General features: G+C 42.1%; 2 protein-coding genes across 7 annotated transcripts in view; one reads left to right on the top strand and one right to left on the bottom strand.

Annotated features, from left to right (window-relative positions):
• Positions 1-22163, top strand: part of ABL2 (ABL proto-oncogene 2, non-receptor tyrosine kinase) — a 74794-nt gene that overhangs the window by 42550 nt on the left and 10081 nt on the right. The window contains exons 1-6 of one of the 3 annotated variants that reach the window (XM_048860725.2): positions 2573-2776; positions 12965-13135; positions 15130-15425; positions 16098-16370; positions 18216-18300; positions 20356-20533. In XM_048860725.2, the coding sequence (XP_048716682.2) occupies positions 2674-2776; positions 12965-13135; positions 15130-15425; positions 16098-16370; positions 18216-18300; positions 20356-20533 (1106 nt within the window). In that variant the 5' untranslated portion in view covers positions 2573-2673. Of the gene's footprint in view, positions 1-2572; positions 2777-9440; positions 9616-12964; positions 13136-15129; positions 15426-16097; positions 16371-18215; positions 18301-20355; positions 20534-22163 lie in introns of those variants that run through there. The other 2 variants (XM_048860726.2, XM_048860723.2) reach the window with 2 other exon arrangements.
• The window catches only part of TOR3A (torsin family 3 member A), a 37528-nt gene continuing 22563 nt past the window's right edge, over positions 7199-22163 (bottom strand). Inside the window, exons 6-8 of one of the 4 annotated variants that reach the window (XR_012669648.1) lie at positions 19960-20197; positions 15083-15432; positions 13074-13237 (exon numbers count right to left, since the gene is read on the bottom strand). The gene's annotated coding sequence lies outside the window, so the exon portion shown is untranslated. Of the gene's footprint in view, positions 7410-13073; positions 15433-15467; positions 15701-19959; positions 20198-22163 lie in introns of those variants that run through there. The other 3 variants (XR_012669649.1, XR_012669647.1, XR_012669646.1) reach the window with 3 other exon arrangements.

Here is a 22163-nt window from a genome sequence, read left to right as displayed (position 1 = left end):
CATTCATGTTTCCCATTAATTTAATGGTTTGTTAGCACCATTTGAGTTTTAGTAAATTAAATAATGTTGTCCTCTGCAAATGTTGGTATCTCAGCATTCATCCTCATTTCCAGATCCTGAACTATAATTAGCAACACTGGTTCTAGCATAAAGAAAAGGAGTACTTGTGGCACCTTAGAGACTAACAAATTTAGTAAGCGTGTAACCTTCTGGATCCCTATTGTACCATCCAAAATATTGATGATTTATTCCTACTTTCTAGCTATAAATCAGTTACTGACATATGACAATAATTTACATAAGAGTGGCCATACTGGGTCAGACCAAAGGTCCATCTAGCCCAGTATCCTGTCTTCTGACAGTGGCCAATGCCAGGTGCCCCAGAGAGAATGAACAGAACAGGTAATCATCAAGTGATCCATCCCCTGTTGCCCATTCCCAGCTTCTGGCAAACAGAGACTAGGGACACCGTCCCTGCCCATCCTGGCTAAAAGCCATTGATGGACCTATCCTCCATGAACTTACCTAGTTCTTTTTTTAACCCTGTTATAGTCTTGGCCTTCACAACATCCTCTGGTAAAGAGTTCCACAGACTGACTGTGCGTTGTGTGAAAAAATACTTCCTTTTATTTGTTTTAAACGTGGTACCTATTAATTTCGTTTGGTGACCCCTAGTTCTTGTGTTTTGAGAAGGAGCAAATAACACTTGCTTATTTACTTTCTCCACACCAGTCATGATTATATAGACCTCTACCATATCCCCCCCCTTAGTCATCTTTTTCCAAGTTAAAAAGTCCCAGTCTTATTAATCTCTCCTCATATGGAAGCCGTTCCATACCCCTAATCTTTTTTTTTTCCCTTTTCTGAACCTTTTCGAATTCTAATTTATCTTTTTAGAGATGGGGCGACCACATCCGTGTGCAGGCGTACCATGGATTTATATAGAGGCAATATGATTTTACGTCAGACTTCATGACAACCTAATTAACTTAATAGCCACTAACAAGAGACTTTATCAAAGGCTTGCTGAAAGTACAAATTGTCAACTGTTTCTCCTTTTGTTTAGTTTACATTCTCAGAGTTCTGATAGATTAGAGAGGCATGATTTACTTTGTATAAGTGGTGCTGACTTGTCCCTATCATATAATTATCATTCTATTTTTAATCATAGTTTCATCCAGTTTTCCTGATATTTGAAAGTGGGCTGACTGATCTGAGATTCTCAGCATCACTTCTATTCAGCAATAGGTAAAACATTTACTGTCCTCGAGCATTTAAATGGCTATACTTTGTTAGCACTTCAGTCACTTCAGGTTCCACCTCAAGTCATTCATGTATCCAGTCCTAGTAATAATTTGTTCTTAAGTTTATCTATTTGTTCCAATACTGCTACTTTTGATACTTCAGTCTCTCGTGGTACCTACTCCTTATTACCTCAAAGAGTAGATCTTGGATTGGCATCTTCAACATTTTTAGGGGTGAAGAGCAAATCCCAACTCATTTAATTTCTTTGCAATTTCCTTGTCCTCCATTGACTCCCTAGTAGGCCTGGTACCAGTGTTAATATTGTAGTACATTTAATTGGCAAAGAAACAGTCCAAAGTTGGCATCTGATTAATTCTCTGTTCACCATCTTTTTTTTTTTTTTGTGATCTCTGTGTAACACTGATTGATTACTTTTAACATGCACAGTAGCAAGTGTAACTTTTTGTACCTGTTTAAGTTCTTTAGTGAAGCTTGCTGGGCTAAGTAGCTGTTTCACCTACAAGCCAGAAAAAAGACCTTCCGTCTGAGCTCATGTAATTTCAATGAGTGCATTGTGTTCCTAAGTGCTGGTTGCAAAGGCATGGTGGGTAAATACTGCTGCCAGCAGATTTGAAAAAAACAAATGCAGTGACATAAGCCTGAAACTGAAAAGCTGTCCAAGTTGAGCTATGAATTCCCCTCTTGGAGGGTGCTATTGATACCTTCGACATTTAGCAGCTGCAGGAATCAGGCTTGTGAATGGAGTCCCTTGTCCGCATCAATTGAGCCAATTAGAAGTGTCTTGGTTTAGCCAACAGGAAATGACACTGCAGCCAGTACCTAAATATAGTGTGTATGCGTGCATATCTGTGATTACATACACACTTTCTTCCACTCAGAAGGTTCTCTCAGAAACTGGAGAAGACAGAGAGACAGAGCTGGCACAACTATAACTCTCAGCATAAAAGAAGACTGAGTTGTTTTGCTGTGAATATCAGATTCACAGTGTGAGTTTTCAAGCTCTAGATGTGAGAACCAGAAAAATTCTTAATATCATTGCCTGGTCTGCTCTCATTTTTATGGGCTGAGGGCAGGAGTATTCACGCTTGAGCTTGTCATTTTTTGGAAAGAAAGGAAAAATTTCAGCTTATTTGCTCTTTCAACATAAAAGCATCCGAAGGAGTGAGGGGCATGAAAGACATCACATTTTAAAAATATTTTTCTTGTTTAAACAAAAAAAGTATTATAAAGTCTGTTTTGGTCAAACAAAGAAAATAGCTATACTCTTGAACAACATGTGGCAGCTGGTGCTACATGTATGAGTTTTTGTTAAAGCCAGTGTTGGTGTTTCTCTAGTGACTGTATAGACTTGGTAGTTATTGAATATTCATTGTGGTTTGATGGAATTGAGCAGTGAGTCCTGCGCTAATGAGCATCTTGGGATTGCGTTTAAGAGTTAAACTGATGTACTGGAAACTCAGATTGTATCAGCTCACCTGGGGAACTTTGCCCTTGGAATATCCTCAGAAAGGTAAGCAGTATTGCCAAACCCTAACATTATAAAATCATCAGTCACACTTCAAAAAACCATGAGATTTGACTTTAAAAATCATTTTGGTATTATTTCCTTTCTGACTTTTGAGATTTTTAGCTCATATTATCCAGCCTTTCTCTGCAACCCTGAGGGCTAGAAACTTATCTTAAAAACACAACAGAAACAAAAAACTGAGATTCTAATGCACTCATACTATTCCAGGAGTTTGGACTTTAAGAAAAATACCAAACATTACAGGAGTAATGATAAAATCGTGAGTTGGAAAGAATTACTTCAAATCACTGAAATATGATTTGGAGATCAAATAATTTGGGATATTGTCTGAGGATGTGAATAGCTGCTACTTGACATCTGCAGAACAAACTCACTTTGCCAGGTAGCTATTCTGTTAGCATTGATGCTTCTAGCTCACTTAATCTCAGATGGGTGCACTTTTCAGATACTACTTTTGTAGTAAAATTACAGTCTGTGTCCTCCCCCAAAATTGTTCCAATCTGTCATTCTACATGTTTAATATTTCTGGAAATGTGTATTGGCGCTCTCAACCTTTTCCAGAATTGTAGAAGGTTCATTTGAGACACTTTGAAATAGATTATACAGTTGACAGCCACTTGACTTGTGGTAGTAAGTCTCTCTAAATGACTTTATACCTTGGAATTCTGTGAAAGAGGAGAAATGTGAAGTTCTCACATGCCAAAAGTGATTATTTTTAGCTTCCTCTTTCCTAAGCTCCCTGATATGCAGAATATCACTTTGAAGTTATAAGTTGCCATAATTTAATATTTGAAGATGCACCTTTACCTAGACCTCCTTACTGTTTACGCTTACTGGGGATTGATGCTGCTGCAATTGATGCATCGGGGGTTGATTTAGCGGGTCTCATGAAGACCTGCTAAATCGACTGCAGAGTGCTCTCTGGTTGACTCTGGTACTCCACGAGAATGAGAAGAGTAAGGCAAGTTGCCGGGAGAGCGTCTCCCGTAGACGCAGTGCAGTGTAGACACCCAGTAAGTCGACCTAAGCTATGTCGACTTCTGTTACGTTGTTCACGTAGCTGGAGTAGCGTAACTTAGGTTGACTTACCCCAGTAGTGTAGACAAGGCCTTAGTGGAATCTGTTCTGCGAATGGGGATGTAGCTGTACTAGATTTCTCATCATAAGTGTGTACACAGTTCCTCAGCTATCTTTCAAGCCTGTGTGTCTGTTCGTATTGCCTCTTTTACCCCAACTTGTCATTGTGTCTGTAGTTTTGCTGCTGCTCAAGTGTGGTGGTAACATAGATTTGCCATTATGGATTTTCTCAGCTCTCATAAAGCAGGTCACTTTTGCAAATATCCAAGATATTTGCTCTTTGGGTTTCACAAAGCTAAAGTACTGAAAGTTGGCTATGTTTGCTGCTCTTTTTCCTCCCACCCAAGAACAACCTTCATTATTGCATATTAATAGGGTCATTTTAGATTTTTTTCCCCCACTATGACAAGTTTTTATTACCAATTCTATTAATATTTTTTCCAATAATATTGAGGTTTTTTTTCTTCAATCATTTTTATGCCTGATAGCCCTAAAGATATCCCTCCTCTAATTTGTTATTGGGTTAAAGGTGTTGGATGGAACTCCTTGCAGAGTTTAATTGGCTTGAAGGGTAAAGTGAGTGATATGCTTTCTTCTTCTTGGGCTGATCACCTGGTCTCCATAGCATTCCCAGGACACCTCCAACGTGACTTTCCTACATGGTAGTGGACGCACCACTATTAGATTACTAGGTTAACTCTCTAGTATATAAGTGGAAGTCTTTTATGTCACCTTAAAATATATTTTAAAATTGAAATAAAGCCCACTTCTCTAGGTGCTTTTATTTTAATGATTCACTCCTTTCCTCTCCAGGGTGCTTCAAGGCTACTGGTGTTTTTAGGGAGAAAGATGAAGTCTCTTATACTGTAACAATAAATGAACCATCTCCACTCAGATTATAATATAAGAATTGATCTCCTGGAAAAGAGCAATGGGTCCTCTAATCTGCAGTTGAGCATCTAAAAATGGCAATGCCAAATGTTTCAGTGGAAGGTGCAATGTCTTCATAATATATCTAGTTGTTTGCTAGTGAGCTATAGAGGGTTTTCCTTTCTGACTTCAACTGGGGAACAATTTAAGCCCTAAAACAGAGGTTCTCAAACTGTGGTCAGTGGACCACCACTGGTCCGTGAGCTCCATTCAGATGGTCTGCGGATAGTTTCCTCTGGGTGCCTGGGCAGTCACACACAAGAGAATGAAGGGCTACCCACCTAATTAGTGGAACTGCAAAGGCATTGCTCCACTAATTAGATGCCTTGACCCTGGAGAAGATGCACATGTAAGGTGAGGTAGTGGCCTTGGGGGGAATAGGAGGTAGGTGGGAGGGGGCAGTAGGCTGAGAAGAGGGGGTGGGGAGAATTTGGGATATGCAGGACTGGTGGTGGCCAGAGAAAGAGGTGACAGCTCCAGGGCTGTAGCTGCCGGGGAAGAGATGGCCCTCCTTCCCAGCCTGAGCTCTGTGAGGTCTGTGGTGGAGGAGAGACCCCCCCCCCCCCGCCCTTTCTAACTCAGCTTGGGGGCTGCCGCGGTGGGGGGAGAGAGGGAGAGACCCCCTCCTTCCCAGCCCCAGCTCGGGGGCTGCCACGGTGGGGGAGAGAGGGCACATCCATTGCATTAGAAAGGTAAGACTACTGATATTAAAATATGAGTTGTGCTTTTATTTGTAAAAGAACAAAAGTTTATTATTGAGTTGTTTTTTTATATAGCTCTTTTATCCAAAGCGCCTTACAATAATAATTAGCTAACGGTACAAACATCATTTGGAAAGATCACTAAGTGGTCCGCCAGGACCCTTAGCAATTTTCAAGTGGTCCGCGAAAAAAGAAGTTTGAGAACAACTGTCCTAAAACATCCAAATTTGATGATCTGTAGTCTCTTTGTATGAGCCTGGTATAAGTCTGGCAACTGGAATGTTGTATTTGGTTCTGGGCACTTGGGGTTCACAAGTTGTTTGGAATTGGGGAAGAAACAAAAAATGATGTGTGCCACAAGGATGATCTATTGTTTCAGAAACATCAAAAGGAGTGCAGAGGCAAGGTAAAGAATACATAAGTCTACAAATGTTTGGAAGGGTATTGACAGAAAGAAGAGAGGAATTCAGTCTAGTGCAACAGTGTACATTTTAGGAGTAATGAGATGAAGAAGCTTAAACCTTCAGTGACAAAAAGGTGTATTTTTTTTTTTAAGTCAAGATAGCTATTGATGTAAAATCCTAGTGGAGACAAGGACCTGTAGCGTTTACCTTAGTGTGGCTGATCAAGGTTAACCCTGTACTCCCGCCTGAGGTTTTTCTCAACTAGCCACACTGAGGTAAACACTACAGGGCCTTGTCTCCACTAGGATTTTACATCAATAGCTATTCAATTTTACATGAGGACAGCCATCTCAGTGTAAAAACAACAACAAAAACCAACTTTTTTGCTTCCCCCACATCCCCAGTCTCTCCACCCCAGTGTCACTCCCCTTGACCTCTTCTCCCCTTCAACATCCCCTGTCCCTTTAGCTGATGCCCTCGTATCTAAACCCACCACATAAATAAATAGTGAAACCGATGTTTGCTGCCATCACATTGTTCATTCTTGTGTGTTCCACCTCTTTCTGCACCCTGTGCCTGCCTTAGCTATTTAGATTGTAACTCTTCAGGGCAGGGACTATCCTTTGTGTTTCATGTTTGTACAGTGCTTAGCACAACAGAGTCCCAGTCCATGACTAGGGCACCTAGGCACTATGGTATTACAATTAATTTAACAATAATAGCCAAATGAGGGCAAGGGGAAATATAGGCTATCAGGAAAAACACTCTCACCAAATTCTTTTAAAGTATGAAATATTTTTCCAATTCAAACAGAGCTCTTTCCCTTTTAGTTTCTTCATATCAAACCTCCCCTTAGATACAACAAAAATAATCCGTGGTAACAGAGTTCATTCACCATTAGGTGTCCCCTCTTAGCCAGGTGTGGCATCACAGTGCTCTGGCTGGGCTAGCTCCCCTGCCAATGGTCGCTCTGGTGCTTTCTCTGCCTGGTAACTCAGCCCTGCAGCCAGGTCATCATCTTTAGCTCACCCTTTCCAACATCCCAGTTGTCCCAACAAAAAGTCCAAAAATGCCTTTAACAGAAAGAAGTCCTCCCACCCTCTGTAGGGTTCCTCCTCAGTCAGTCTTTGGCACAATCTACAGCACCCTTGCTAGGCTTGATGATCCTTTCTAGGGGCTTATACCAAACAGCGAGGTCTACTCCTTTACATTTGCTGTGGTTTTTCTTGGGCCACTTCTTACCTCTTGTCTTACCTCTTGTCTTGGGCTCCCAGGCACTTCCCTGGTTTGTCAGTCTCTCCCAGGCATCATTCTGGGATGTATTAGCAGGAGTGTTGTAAGCAGGACACAAGAAATAATTCTTCCACTGTACTCAGCACTAATAAGGCCTCAACTGGAGTACTGTGTCCAGTTCTGGGCACCACACTTTGGGAAAGATGTGGACAAATTGGAGGAAAGCCAGAGGAGAGCAACAAAAGCGATTAAAGGTCTAGAAAACATGACCTACAAGGAAAGATTGAAAAAAATTGGGTTTATTTATTCTGGAGAAAGCAGAGTCTAACAGTCTTCAAATACGTAAAAGATTGTTGTAAACAGGAGGGTGACATATTGTTCTCCTTAACCACTGAGGACAGGACAAGATGTAATGGGCTTAAATTGTAGCAAGGGAGGTTTAGGTTAGACGTCAGGAAAAATTTCCTAACTGTCAGGGTAGTTAAGCACTGGAACAAATTACCTAGGGAGGTTGTGGAATCTCTGTTGTTGGAGGTTTTTAAGAGCAGGTTAGACAAACACCTGTCAGGGATGGTCTAGATAATATTTAGTTCTGCCTTGAGTGTATGGGACTGGGCTGGAAGACTTCACAAAGTCCCTTTCAGTCCTATTATTCTATGATTATTGATAATTACTGATTTCCCCTTAGCCCTTCAATCTAGAAAGTTAAATAAAAATCGCAGGCCCATCCACTTCTTTTGCACAGTGGGGGGGAGCAAGACAGGGAGCCAGATTCTGGCAACTAAGATTGCCCAACTGCTGCAGGAAGTGGAAGGATGCACCCCATCAGCAATGACTTCCCATGTCGGACAGAGCCCCCTCCTGGCCTCAGCCCTTTAATGCGGGAGTGGACAGGGCCACTCTGAAGGACTTGGATCAGGAAGGGACTCTGTTTGGCAGGAGAAGGGGACATGGCTCTATGTGGGTGGTCTCAGCTGCCAGGAATAGGCCCCGGCCCAACTAGTTACCCTACTGCGCAGCTACTGCAACCCCCAATCTGCAGTTGCCCTTCTCTGCAAGCAGAAGCTGACGACACAGAGCCCCAGGGAACAGAGCCTTGTCTTTTTTCCCCTGCTAGACTGAGCCTGCACAGGGGAAGCAGGCAGGGCTGCGCTGAAGGGCCAGCAGGGTCAGGATGGGGGCTCTGTCTAACAAGGGCACCAGTGCTCAGTGGCTGCGGCTTTCCACTCCCCTCCCGACTGGCCTTTCAGCGGGGCCCCATCCACTTTCTCTGAACAGTGGTGGAGAGAGATGGGCAGAAGCTGTGTCCTGGCAGCTGAGACCACCCAGCTGCTGCAGGGAGGGAAGACTTCCTCAGCTGCCAGATGGTTAGTAAACCTCCCCCCGCCCACTACCCTTTGGTTGTTTTTTTTAACTGATTTTCTCTCATTTTTAATTTTTTTTTTTAGTAAAAATCCACTATTTCCTGGGAAATTTAAAACAAAAACTGAAAAGGAAGGGCCTTAAGTATAGTCAGTTTCAACTCCTTCCCCCCGGCTGGTTAGTTTCTCTCTTGCTGCTGTTAAATCCTTACAAACATCAAAAGGAATGCAGAGAAACCCTTGTAAAAATTACAGGAATTTCAAAAATTCCTTTTTAAAGGCAGCTCTATAAACTGGTTTGTTTATTTAGTCAATTTAAAAATAATCTGTTTGACAGTGGCCCTTTGAAATAACATAAGTGATCTGACTTGGATCTTCATAAACAAAAAATGCAGGTTTACTGTGCTGTTTATACTTTTAGTCTTTTAAAAAGGTATGAGTTAGGACCAGAATGTCAACGTCAGCACATTTTTTATCACTGATTATCAGTTTTTTAGTTTTTGTACATCTTACTCACTCTTTTAATGTTTCTTTAACGTAGTTACTTTTCGATTCCTGGAAATAGCACATGAGCAGTTGCATGTGGTATGGAAAATGACTCAAGCTGGGTGGCCCCTTTACTGATGACATGGTAGAACATTTGGATGAAAGCTAAAAGTTTCCTTGGAGAAAGCATGATTCTTATGGTCTTAATTTGCTAAACCTAATGTAACAAGACTAACTTGCTTGATGCCAGAGGTGTTTCAACTTGTCTGTTCTCCACCTCTTCCTTAAGCTGTCCAGAGCGCTTTGGGAAGCTCCACCCTTATTATACTTCTAGCTATAGTAACTAGATAGAGCACAGAATGTATTTTCTCAGTAACGACTCCTCTTGCTCCTGGAGTGATGCTTTTCCTATTGGTTCCCAGTCATGTGAGTAATAATCACATGGAATGACTTGTGCTGGGAGTGGAATTCTAAGACTGCTTGTGTCTAGCAGTTCCTTTTGCTTGCTGTCGAGCACAGTATGATCCTGGGAACGGTTCTACTACAGTCCAGCAGTTATGGCAAAGAGGAGAACCTGCTTTGCTGCCTCTGCAATGAAGCCTCTGATACTGGTTTATCTGATTTCACAGGTATGGTGCATGGAAATGCTGCACAGCACCCCTTCATTTCTATGTTGCTATGTACACTGAATAGAGGACTTGAAAGGAAACAAAAGTCTTTCTTCCTTATAGTACAAGATCAGCTATAGGAAATCTGAGGATTTCTGTTTTTGTTACGTTTTTTTAGAGGATCATTAAAACTTGTCATATTGAGCAGTTATACAGATTGTATTTCAGAGGAGGAGAGAACTTTAGTGTTTGATCTGATTCTAAAATGTCAGATTTAGGACTTTTCTTGAACTTTTTCTGTTCAGTCTTGTGCTGGGACGAGAAATAACAGTAGCATGGGAAAAAGGTACCTTGCAAATTGGCTGAACGGGAAAGTGAATGTTCCAGGAAGGGAGTAAATTCTACAGTGGGAACAAAGAACAGGAAGGGGAAAGGGATGGATGAGACGCATCCTTTTTCCTTGATCCAAAATGATGTAATTAGTGTGTAAGAGAAGTGATTTTCTAGACTGTAAATCTTCACTCTGGGAGTACCATAACATTAATTTTAACTTTAAGATGCATCATAAAGTTAAAAGGATCTAGAGTTTAAAAACTAGAGGTTTCTAGTTTGGTGCCCTACCCTGGATCTAAATGTCGGGCTTATAAAGTATTCACTCTACAGGGGTTATGATAATTATACATAAATGTCATTGTTTCCTTGATGAGTTAGACAGTCAACATATGTAAATATAGCTTTTTCTATCTAGCAGTTTTTTCTTTTTTCCTGCCCCTTATTCCTCCCGAAAATAAGGCTCCTATGTGCCTAAATCTCTTTTGAAAATGGGGTTAAGTCTCATAAATCCCTCAGGTGCTTTTGAATATTTTACCCCTAATCTCAATGACTGTTGAGAGTTACTCTTCAAACATCAAGCCATTGACTTCAGTTTTGCTTTTTTTGGTATGTAATACTTCTCTTATGAACATGCACAGACCTCCTAAGCATTCAAAAGGAAGTAGTGGTAGTCCCACATCTGCTTTGAATTCCTATTGGTGACTCAGTGTAGTACCACAAATGGTTTAATGTGGGTAGTGTTGCTCAAGGCTATGGAATCAGCAGCAGGTGGCATACCTACTGCTGCCTTTGGTCTGGGTTTTCCCTCTGGTTAAAGTAGCCTCTGCTGAGCTGTGTGTGGGCAGGCTAGTAGATACTGACTGGCTGTGGTGCTTGATTCAGCAGCATTACTAACTGAATTGATATTCTGCTCCTGCTATGAAGTTAACAACTAGATTCAGAGTAACTGATTATACATCTGCTATAGTCATACCTTAAGTATGGGCTGGGTGCTCACTGCATTAGCCACCATGGCTTGAGTTGAAACACTTGCATTTTTTATCTAAAACGATATTTGATTGTAAAAGAAAAGTGTGTGCCCACTTTTTTTTAAATCTCTGACTTTAAAGCAAATGCATAATAGAAACCAGGAAGATATTTGCACCCTGGTTAATGTAATTTGAGGCCAAAGTGCAAATGTTTTTAAAGAGAGTGCAAGCTCTCATCACACACTTGTAGCATTTCTGCTCCTTTAAGGGAGGACAGTCTGGTCATTAAAGAGCGCTAGGAGTCAGGAGACTTCTTTTGTCTCAGACTTGGTGTGTGACCTTGCCCAAGGCACTGAAAGACTTTGGCTTTGATGGAAGGCACTACAAAAGTGTAAAGAATGTATTATTTAATTACTATTTATTTTTGCTCCATAAGGACAGCTGCTTCAAGGAATTGGTGCTCCTATCTGTTGCCACCAAAACAGTTCAGTGCTAATTATTTGACGTGTATATACACGCCCAGCTATAAGCATACTGGCATTTGTGCTGGGATACTGGCACTTGTGCTATAATTTATCCATTGGGATTTTCTCATGTTGTCTTGTGATACCAGTGTAGTACTTTAGCATTCTCTAAAACTAATTGGTATTGATAAGATGACAGCAATCCATGTACACAAACTGTTGCACATACCTGCAGTAAAACAGTAGGAATGAAAATATCACTAGCTTAATACCTAGCTGCAGGTTTATTTATTGCTAGGGGAGCTTGTAACTTTGAGCCTGATGAGCTCTGCTGGTGCATGTGATAACTTTTTGGTTAGGCCTGGAATGTAGGTTACTCACCAATCACAAGATCAACAGGTCATGCTGGCAAAGGACATAACTTCTCTGAGACCTCAAATACAGATCTAGTCACTCCAGACACAAGTTTACAGTCTCCCTGAGAAGCAAGTTTGTGATTTCATGATAGTTATAAAATCTGCCAGCATAACCAACAGAGTATGTAACTATTCGTGAGTGCTGCTAAGAAAAACCTTTGATAAATTAACAATCACAACCTGTTCTGTCATGTTTGTTACAGTAGCATGAAAATGTAAAGTGGAAAAACTGAATGGATATCGCAGGAAAATCCTTACGTTTTGGTTTCCTAGCAATGAGTCTTGGCCTCCTCTGAATCCGTGCCAAATGATTGCCTGCTGCTTGGACCATGGCCAGGCCCTTACCTGTTTGTTTCTCACTGGCTTCCCTTTGTCCCCATCCTATATCACAGTTAAGCTCTCTGTCCCTTTTCAAGGCTCTGCGCGGACTAACTCCTGCTTTTGGGTGTGCCTCTTTTTGCTGCCTCATTCTTCCCATTTTACTCAATTAACTGGCTCCTTCATGCCTTATTCCATCCTGTCTCTGAATTCCTAACACACTATTAAAAAAAAAATCTAAATTATTGTATTAAATGCTAGTATCAACCGCTCCATCAAGATCAAATGGCAGGTCTCCATCAAGATCAACCGCTTTAGGAAGCTTAAAATGATAAAAATGTTCCCAAGCTTGATCTGGGAATATTTGTATCATTTTAAGCTTCCTAAAGCGGTTGATCTTGATGGAGACCTGCCATTTGATGTCAGTATTACTTAATGTCTCTGTCCACTCTTTCCAATTCAGCTTCCCTAAAGAGGAGGAAAAAAATGTGTAAAATGATCATATGAAACATCTATTTCTCATCAATCTTACCCTCACTTCATCTTTAGAAACTTGTATGTTCCTTTCCCTTGTGGAAAAACTTCCAAAAAGTAGGGATGAGTTTGAAGAAGGGCTGATGAAATTCAGTTTCAACATAAATTACTATATATTTTCATATTTGTTTGTAACAACCTCAATATCCTCTGGTCACACAGGCTGTTTTTTATGATGCCTGGATTGATATACAACATCCATTCTTGCAAAATCCATACTTCCTGTTCTATGCAGTGCTCACAATGTTGCAGCAACGCTGTTGTGTGTGCATTGGATTTTGACATTCACAACTGTTATTCGTAGAGTAAATTCCCTCCTCTCGCTTTGTTTGTCCAGAGGCCCTTCACCGCCCCTATGGTTGTGATGTTGAACCCCAGGCACTGAATGAAGCCATCAGGTGGAGCTCTAAGGAGAACCTGCTTGGAACCACTGAGAGCGATCCCAATCTTTTTGTTGCACTTTATGATTTTGTAGCAAGCGGCGACAACACACTCAGCATCACCAAAGGTAAGGCGCGTTGTACCCTTTCAGCATCTTCATGTGGCTCCAGTTTGTTCTTATCAAGGTGTTGAGTCACAGACCTGTGATAGCTGAGATGGTAGTATGTACCTGTCCAGACAGCCCTAAGTTAGAGGGAAAGCATGACTCACATCGACAGTTGTTTCTCTGCCGCTCTACAAGGGGAAGGGTATTTCATACTAAGGCTGTGTCTATACTTAAGCCACTGACAGCAGCACAGTTGCAACACTGCAGTTATGCCACTATAGCACTTCAGTGTAGAACTCACTACAGCAACAGGAGGTGGTTCTCCCATCACTGTAGTTAATCCAACTCCCCGAGAGGCAGTAGATAGAAGAATTCTTCCACTAACCTATCAACTTAGCACTGCCTATGCTGGGGGTTAGGCTGCCACTTAGGGATGTGGATTTTTCACACTCTGAGCAATGTAGCTGGGTGAACCGAACTTTATAGTGTAGTCCTGGCATAAGATGGCAGAATTAACTTCTCCCTGCAGAACTATAGGTAGCTTCCTTCAGTGCTAAAGCTGTGGGTTTAACAATGAGAAAAGAATATACTAGAATCACTTGTCACTTCATTCCACCAGAGAGAGTGGAAGAAGTGAATGTAGCTGAAGCAGATTATTTCTTTCATGAACTGCTTGCTGATAGATAGATTGGTGCCTTGCTAGCAGGTGTGGGGTTTTGTTTTTTTAACTTGTGTAACAGGGACCCCTACTGGAGAAATAACTCATTGCAGCGGTTACTCATTAGTACTCAGTTGATGATCCAAGGAGCATAATTATTACCATCCCAATACTCCAAAAATCACCTATGCCTAACCTTCCCATTGCAGTGTGAGAAGTTTCATAGTTTTTCTTCAGAAATAGTAAACTTTCGGGTTAGGCCTATAGCACTAGTTTTCACTGCTAGTATCACCGCATGTCCTTCAGCCTTAGACAGGACATTGATTGAGTGGCAGTTAGCAGAAGCCTTGGGGGTGCTGGGCATTAGTGACCAAACTAACTATTGGCAGGTGGGACATTGATGCCGCACCTGCTCTGAAACTGTCAGCTTTCAAAACACTAGTTCTTCCCTGATCCTGTCAGCAGCTGCTGATTTGACAAGTATCTCCATCACCACAAAAAACTAATCCCAGCACCACTGCTGTCAACATGCACACAGATATTCTGGGAAAGTTAGCCACACAATTTAGAGAATTGCTCCTGGCCCAGAGGGCAGGTAACTGAACAGCCTGAGGAGCACTGCGTAGTGGTACTGTGATACTAGTACTGAGATCTAGAATCTCATGGGCCTACAGTGGTAATATATGCAGGCTTCTTTATCTGTCTGTAGTGACCCTTTCAACTTTATCGCCCATATACAGATTTCACTGTCCTGCTGCCTCAACTCAATGGAAATCAAAGGCTTCTTTAAATATACCAAGGAACATATCAGCTTGGAGATTTTAGCACTTGTGTCAGTGGATGCCAGAAAAATGTATCTTGCTGTACAACCATTTTTAAAGGGGTTGGTTTTAAGTCATCCAACCTAGAATGGGTCCTCAACCTCTTAGGAAAGCATCAGCTCCCTGCTCCAGAAATCTAAACCAGAGGAAGCACTGGAATTGGTTGACATGTGGAAATGTGGTTATATGTTAGTAAGTTTTAGCTGAGTATCCAGACTGGAGCAATTAGGGAATAGTGTCTTCGCTGTTCTGCTCCTCAGATTTGGAGGTTGTCAAAACTATTCTCCCCTCCTACTCTGCCCTGGCTCCTAAATCTAGGTTAAAAGCTAACCTGAGTCCACTTTCTGAATTTTACTTTTTATCTACTTAAAAATTACATGGAGCAGCTTGGGAATGTTGTATTAAAGGGTCATTGCCAAAGACTTGTATTCTCTAGCTGCAAAGGCAGGCTTAGTTAACTAGTAGTATGTGCACTCAAAGAAGACTGACCTGATTTCAGCTTGATGCCCCCTACCAACTCTTGTCCCCATCCTCAGGTGAGAAGCTACGAGTCCTGGGTTACAACCAGAATGGTGAATGGAGTGAGGTATGTTCTAAGAATGGGCAGGGATGGGTGCCAAGCAACTATATCACACCAGTGAACAGCCTGGAGAAGCACTCCTGGTATCATGGGCCTGTGTCACGCAGTGCAGCAGAGTATCTGCTGAGCAGCCTCATCAATGGCAGCTTCCTGGTTCGTGAAAGCGAGAGCAGCCCGGGGCAGCTGTCCATCTCTCTCCGGTACGAGGGGCGTGTTTACCACTACAGGATCAATACCACCGCAGATGGAAAGGTAAGGCCTGCTCCAAGGAACACAATGGGAAAAGAAAATAGGGGGTGTCTCGATTATTTTGTCTTGTACAAGTGAAGGGTGAAAAAAAGTGTATTGATTTAATTGGAAAGAGGGAACGTCTGTCCACACTATATTCCCTAATCCAAGAAATAACACTTTTGTAGAAATCCTCAGAATGCTGTTAATTGTCCTTGTTGAGTGGGTGACTGGAGAGCAGAATAGTGGTGGTTTGATGTAGTTACAGATCTATTTCAATTGGCCCTGGCAGGAACAGTCTGTATGTGAGAATAAGCAAGACTTTGTTAAACCAACAGTAGTTTGTCTTTGGCACAATTAGGGTGTGGTGTGTCATATCTGGGGGAGATTCCACTGGTCCTAAAGAGGTTGGAGACTGCACTTTACAATAGTTTTGGTTTTAAAATTATGGAAAGCATGGGGGATGTCATCAGACAAGCCGATCACTTCAGCAGCTGTATTTTCCCAACCTGCCTCTTGCTGCAGCTGTAAACACTATGTATTGGCCTGTTCTATTTCCCTATCAAACTGAGAGCAAATTTATTTATGAATTCCCTTCATATTTATTTGAATGTTTTTACTGTCCTGTCTTCCGCTATCACTGAAATATTTCAGATATCTACCTCGTTAAATGGATTCTTGATCCTTTCTCATCAGGTGTATGTGACAGCCGAAAGCCGCTTCAATACATTAGCAGAACTAGTTCACCATCATTCTACAGTGGCAGATGGACTGGTGACAACCTTGCATTACCCAGCACCCAAATGCAATAAGCCCACAGTCTATGGAGTGTCCCCCATCCATGACAAGTGGGAGATGGAACGAACAGATATCACCATGAAGCACAAACTTGGGGGGGGGCAGTATGGTGAAGTGTACGTTGGTGTCTGGAAGAAATACAATCTCACAGTTGCTGTGAAAACACTAAAGGTGGGTTTTAAGACCACTGTGCACTCACTGTTTCATTAGAAGTGTGTGTTTAGGCAACAGAAGAGTGCAGTGTACTCTTAGTTCTGGAATGTTTTGCACCTGCTAATGCCAAACACATCTGGAAATTGAGTGGGGAAACTCTAACTCCTATGCTGACTATACAGTAGCCTGCAGGGAAGAAAGGTTAGCTACAACAAACTTTAAGCTCTGTGAGGGCTTAAAAGCAATTAGAATTCCCTGGTCAAGTCTGTTCTCCATGGAGACTGAGTGTCTAAGGCAGGGCTATTGTAACAGCCACCTGGAAGAAGAAAATGGGTTATGGAGGTTTCTCAGAGAACAAGGGGTAAGGAAAACTTCTCCTTCTCCACCCCACTCCTGCCTCTGGAAAACTTCAGAACCCTCTCCCCTCTACACACCCTTCATTTAAGTTCCAACATTGTGTAGTCTGATTCTTTAGTGGTTATTGACTTCCATTAAAACTCATTTAAAATGCTGGGGGATTGTAAGATTCTAGAAGATCCCAGAAGCAAGGTTATTGAGTTCAGTATCTGGTTGGGAACCCTGATATGAACAATGAAGGCACTCATGCTGAGAGCAAAGCAGAGCTTTCAGCACTTGTATTAGCACAATTAGTAAAGAGACACAAGCTCCAAACCATATACAAAGATAACATTAACTTTGTAGTACTGTTATCTCTTGTACCATTCCTTGCATATAGTCCCACACACTTCTTTGGGAATCTGGCAATGATTCCTGCTCTGTCCTTGGCATGCCAAGCGAATCCAGTGGTCTAGATCAACCAATGATGACCACATACATACCTCCTTACATTGTGGTCTGCCCTGTTATAGGGCTAGAACCTGTCATAAATATTCATTTGAGTGCCCAGCCTCCCTTGTCCGTATTTAACTTCCTCACCCTACGGGTGCCTTTTATCCTATAGGGTTGTATACCTGTGATTTTAACTTCTTACCATATACATCAATTTGTTGTCAAGGCAAGTTTGTGGTTAAGCATCTGCAACGATCCATTGTAAAATATCCAAACTTACTGTTCGTTCAGTGTTCCTGCAGTTACCTGGCATTGTTATGCACAACCCCCCCCCTCCCAACAAACAAACAAAAAACATGCTATTCCCAGTTCTGAAAAACTCAGAGTAATTGTCAGGCCATTTTTCTATGTCAGAGGTCATAGGCCTCAAAGCCTTATGGTAACTTATGTCCTGTGTTAAGCGCGTAAGCTAATATCTTAGAGGATACAGGCCTATAGGTTCCTTGTGTTACTGCTAAGTAAAATAAAATGCTAAAGCTAGCTCTATGGTCTACAACTGTAGTTGTCATCTTTCCAGGTGAGGACACTTTGGCAGGATTCCCTTGTATAACCAATCAAAACTATTCCTTAGTCAGAAGGACTGCTAATAATTGACCTCAGGCTCTCTTTCCCTCCAGAGACTTGAGCTCCCTAGCCTTTTTAGACTTGATGGACTAAGGAGCAAGAAATCACAAATTAAGCTTGAAGCTCCCAAGTGTCAGTGTAGATCAGTCGCTAGGCTGTTAAAGTTGCTGAACCATACTGCAGATGTCCAGTCAGCTGGGCCAGAGGTTATGGAGTCCTTTGATGTTTTTTGTTCAAAGCCTGAGAAGCAATACCTATGTTGGCCAGTCGGGGGTGGGAAAGAAATGGACATGCTTTTTTGCAAACACTAGTGCATTAATGAAACCAGAAATGAGAAACAGATACAAAAGAATTCATCTCCAGTTCCTGTGTTGGAACAGTGCAGTGTTAAAACAGACCTTAAAGACATTAAGAAGGGTTTGCCTGTTTTGTTTTGTCCCATTTTTCCAGGAAGATACCATGGAAGTGGAGGAGTTCTTGAAAGAAGCTGCTGTGATGAAGGAAATCAAGCACCCAAATCTAGTGCAATTATTAGGTGAGTGAAGGGGTTTGATCTCTCTTTCTGTGCTTACTGTCTTAATTTCTATTGAAACTGAATCTTTGTTTAAAAACAGTGACAGCTGTCATATCACTGACCTGCTTTAGTCTATGCACTATTCTTGCAAAGTTGGGGTCTAGTCTGGGTTTAAGCTAACAGTATGCTCCAAAGTGTACACTTGTGGCAGTGGCATTCAAACTTGGCCTAATTGAAGGCCATTTTGAGAACTTGCCTGGAGCTACGGGACACCCCAAATTTTAATCCAATACATAATAGAGAACTATGACTTCAATTGACAGAGTCCAGCAGGCAATGTTACCTGGATGCTTGGATCAAACTGCATATTCAGATCTGTCACTTCTTTGGAAGGTGCCTCTATTTAGACAGCATTGGTTTATGCTGTTGTACTCGGAGCTGCATTTGACCTAAGGATGATGTTTAGGCCTGCCTGGGTTTATAGTGTCCTCACCTTTGTGGTATGTGTACTCTTGGGGCACTAGACTGAAGTCCCAGTGCTTTAGCCCTACACGATATGTTTGACAACATACATACTGAAGTTTGAGTCTTCTGTTCTGTGTGCTCTCTCTCACTTTAGTGTGTGTGTGTGTATAACAGTTATCACTGCACTGAGGGAGATGATGTCATATCTAAAAGAAAGTATGATAGTGTCTTGTGTGAATGACTGTCATTTATAGTCTTTGCCCAGTTACTTATATGAACAGAAAGACATCTATTGATAAAAGCCCCACTGAATAGATTAACTATATCTGTAACTAATAACAATACAAAGCAACCAAATCTCTACTGCTGTGGGAAAGGACTAATATGCATATCACCAAATAAATATTAGTGTGTTGTCCTCTGGGTTCAAATATAACAATTAGATAACTGCAGTGGTGAGGCAAATGAAGAGACAAGTTCATACTGAAGCAACACATGAGTGGAAGAAATATGCAGGCTTTGCAGCTTGGCCATACCCAAGTTCTCTCACTGGAATGTGTATGGTAGGGTGATTACTGCTACATAGTCAGCATAGCTCTTAATTCTGTGGAATAGTGTGGAAAGATTCTCTATAGACATTAGATCCCAAATCTTCGCTAGTGTATAGTCCCATCTGCTGCCGCACCTGGACTGGACTTTGGGAGCCAAGCTGTCCGCTTAGAGTAGGGCAAAAGGAAATAATGCTGGGAATGTGAAGAACTCCAGTAATCTCAATCACTCTGCACCCATTATCAAGTAGACACAGATGATGCCTCCGCCCAGCCCTGTCTGGTAGCTGGAGGAGAGTACAGTGTAAAGAGACTTGTGTTCAAGATACACATCAGTGTTTTTGGAGTACCTCTTCTGATACATCATGTGGGAGTATGCTGTTTGTCAGTGTGAGAGAGCCAGAATGATTAGCCGTAAAAGGGAGCTACAACGGGGGTAAGACCTATTTAAAGAATTGACACTAATATCATGTTTCCCTCTACCACCGATACATGCTTTGCACACAGCTGCAATAAATGTGCAAGTTGTCAAAGGAATGTGTGTGAATGAGTCCTGATCTACAAGCAGGCTGCATGGTATTGATAGTTTACCAAGCTGTCATACATGGGAGTGTTTCACATATTTAAGTGACATTCTAACTTGTAGACCCACCCAGCTGATTCTTACCTGGTAATGACTGGCTCTAGTGGGAATTCTGATGGGCTCTCATGAGTTTGAGGGTGAGGAAAAAGATCAAATTCTTGGGGTTCAAAACATCTCTTCTTCCACTCTGCGACTGCTCTCCTATGCGTATTCCATTGGATTATTAGAGCTTTGGTGGTAATTACCCCAGATGTAGCGCGGCACTGAATGTGCACTTTGCCTCATGTATCTCGGTTTGTGCTAGGGCACACTGAAGTTGCTCCTGGAAAATCAAACATTCAACTTTGAGTACAGTAGATGGGATAGTAGTACATTACTCTGGCAGAAAATGGTGTAAATGGATTTCAGATCCTTCAGAGTACTGGTAAGCTAGGGCTGAGAGAATTACTTAAATGTTAACTTTGTCTCTTTCACGGTCAGGAGTATGCACCCTGGAGCCACCCTTTTACATTGTGACGGAATATATGCCATATGGGAACCTGCTGGACTATCTACGAGAATGCAGCCGGGAGGAGGTGAGCGCTGTCGTCCTGCTCTACATGGCCACTCAGATCTCCTCTGCTATGGAGTACTTGGAGAAGAAGAATTTCATCCACAGGTGGGTGACATGCCACCATGCTGTGTCGCAAACCCACATGGTAGTAAAAGAGAATGGGACCTTGCCCTATCGTTAAGAATGATACTTTTTGCAGTTTTTGTGGGCTTGGAAGTGGGATTTCAAGAGAGGTCACCTACAAGCTCTTTGAAGAAAATGGGGAGCCAGGGTCACCTGTTCAAATCTGTTCTAGTTCAGTAATGAAAGGGCCTGTGTGTCATGAGCTGATTTCATCCCATTCCCAGTGGGCATGTATTCATCATCACAATAGCCATTGTTGTTGGCAGTCTTAATAGAGGCCCAACAAAGAATGAACCGTGGACACTGAATTGTCTTGTCTTATTCCTAGTGGTGGTCCCTTTAGTTGGAAGCTTACATTGACTTTGCCTGTTCTGTAGAGAGAGACCTTCCTCCTTCGGGCTGATCAGTTTCACACCTCTCAGTTGCTAAATTCACTTAAAAATACTCTATCCTTTTTTAAATGTAGGGGCATAATGACAGCTCAGCAGAAGGGTTAGGCAAAAATACACTTGCTTCCACTCATCCTGGTGTGGATGAGAGCAAATGATTGATACTAGAGGCCCTTTCAGCATCAGTCTCAGGGCTCATCCTTCATGGTAAGAAGTGCAAAAATATTGCACACTTATTTTTATTTAAATGATAATTTGCTTCTGTGCCCAGGCCTTTGAGTAAGCACCTAGTACTATTACTGTTACCCTGTCCTTTGCCCTCATCCCTACAACCTCCCTATTGTTTACCTCTTTAGTTCATCCCTTCATAAATTATATTGCAAACTCTCTGAGACAGGGTCCATGGCCTGTATTGTGCATTGTGCCTTGCACACTTTTGACTGCTTGTCCTCGTGCCTGTCACCTTCAGAGCACCTTCCCATGTCTGGGTGCAGTGTTGCAGGGTGTCTTTCAATATAGCACCCCCTGTAGTCATTCTGGTGCCACAACAGTCTGTGATTGTATGGGGCCCAGCCCTCCAGGGTTAACAGAAAAGTCCCAAAGAGAACCCGCAAGTCTAGTGGCTTTTGAGCCCCGTCCTCAACCTTAATCTAGGAGCTGATACTTGGTCTCTTCTCCTTCTGATTCCCATGCCTTCCCTCTTGTTCTGGGAAAGAGATGGGGAACCTAGGACCACCCTCTTCTCTGGGTTGTGGCCAAGGACAGTTCCTTCAAACCCTCCAACATTTTCCCGGGACTGCTCCTACCTTTTGCACAGCTTGTCAAAATCTTCTCTCAGGTCTCTGGATTCTCCTATCACCGCCTGGAATCACAGGACTGAAAGGGACCTTGAGAAGTCTTCTAGTCCAGTCCCATACACTCAAGGCAGGACTAAGGATTATCTAGACCATTCCTGACAGGTGTTTGTCTAACCTTCTCTTAAAAATCTCCAATGATGGAGATTCCACAGCCTCCCTAGGCAATTTATTCCAGTGCTTAACCACCCTGGCAAGAAGTTTTTTCTAATGTAAACCACGCTTGTTACAATTTAAGCCCATTGCTTCTTATTCTATCCTCAGAGGTTAACTAGAACAATTTTTCTTCCTCCTCCTCCTAACAATCTTTTATGTACTTGAAAACTCTTCCCATGTCCCCCCTCAGTCTTCTCTTCTCCAGATTAAACA

This window comes from Caretta caretta, chromosome 8 (assembly GCF_965140235.1).
Source record: "Caretta caretta isolate rCarCar2 chromosome 8, rCarCar1.hap1, whole genome shotgun sequence".
Classification (NCBI taxonomy): Eukaryota; Metazoa; Chordata; order Testudines; family Cheloniidae; genus Caretta; species Caretta caretta.
This window is presented reverse-complemented; position numbering and strand designations above follow the sequence as displayed.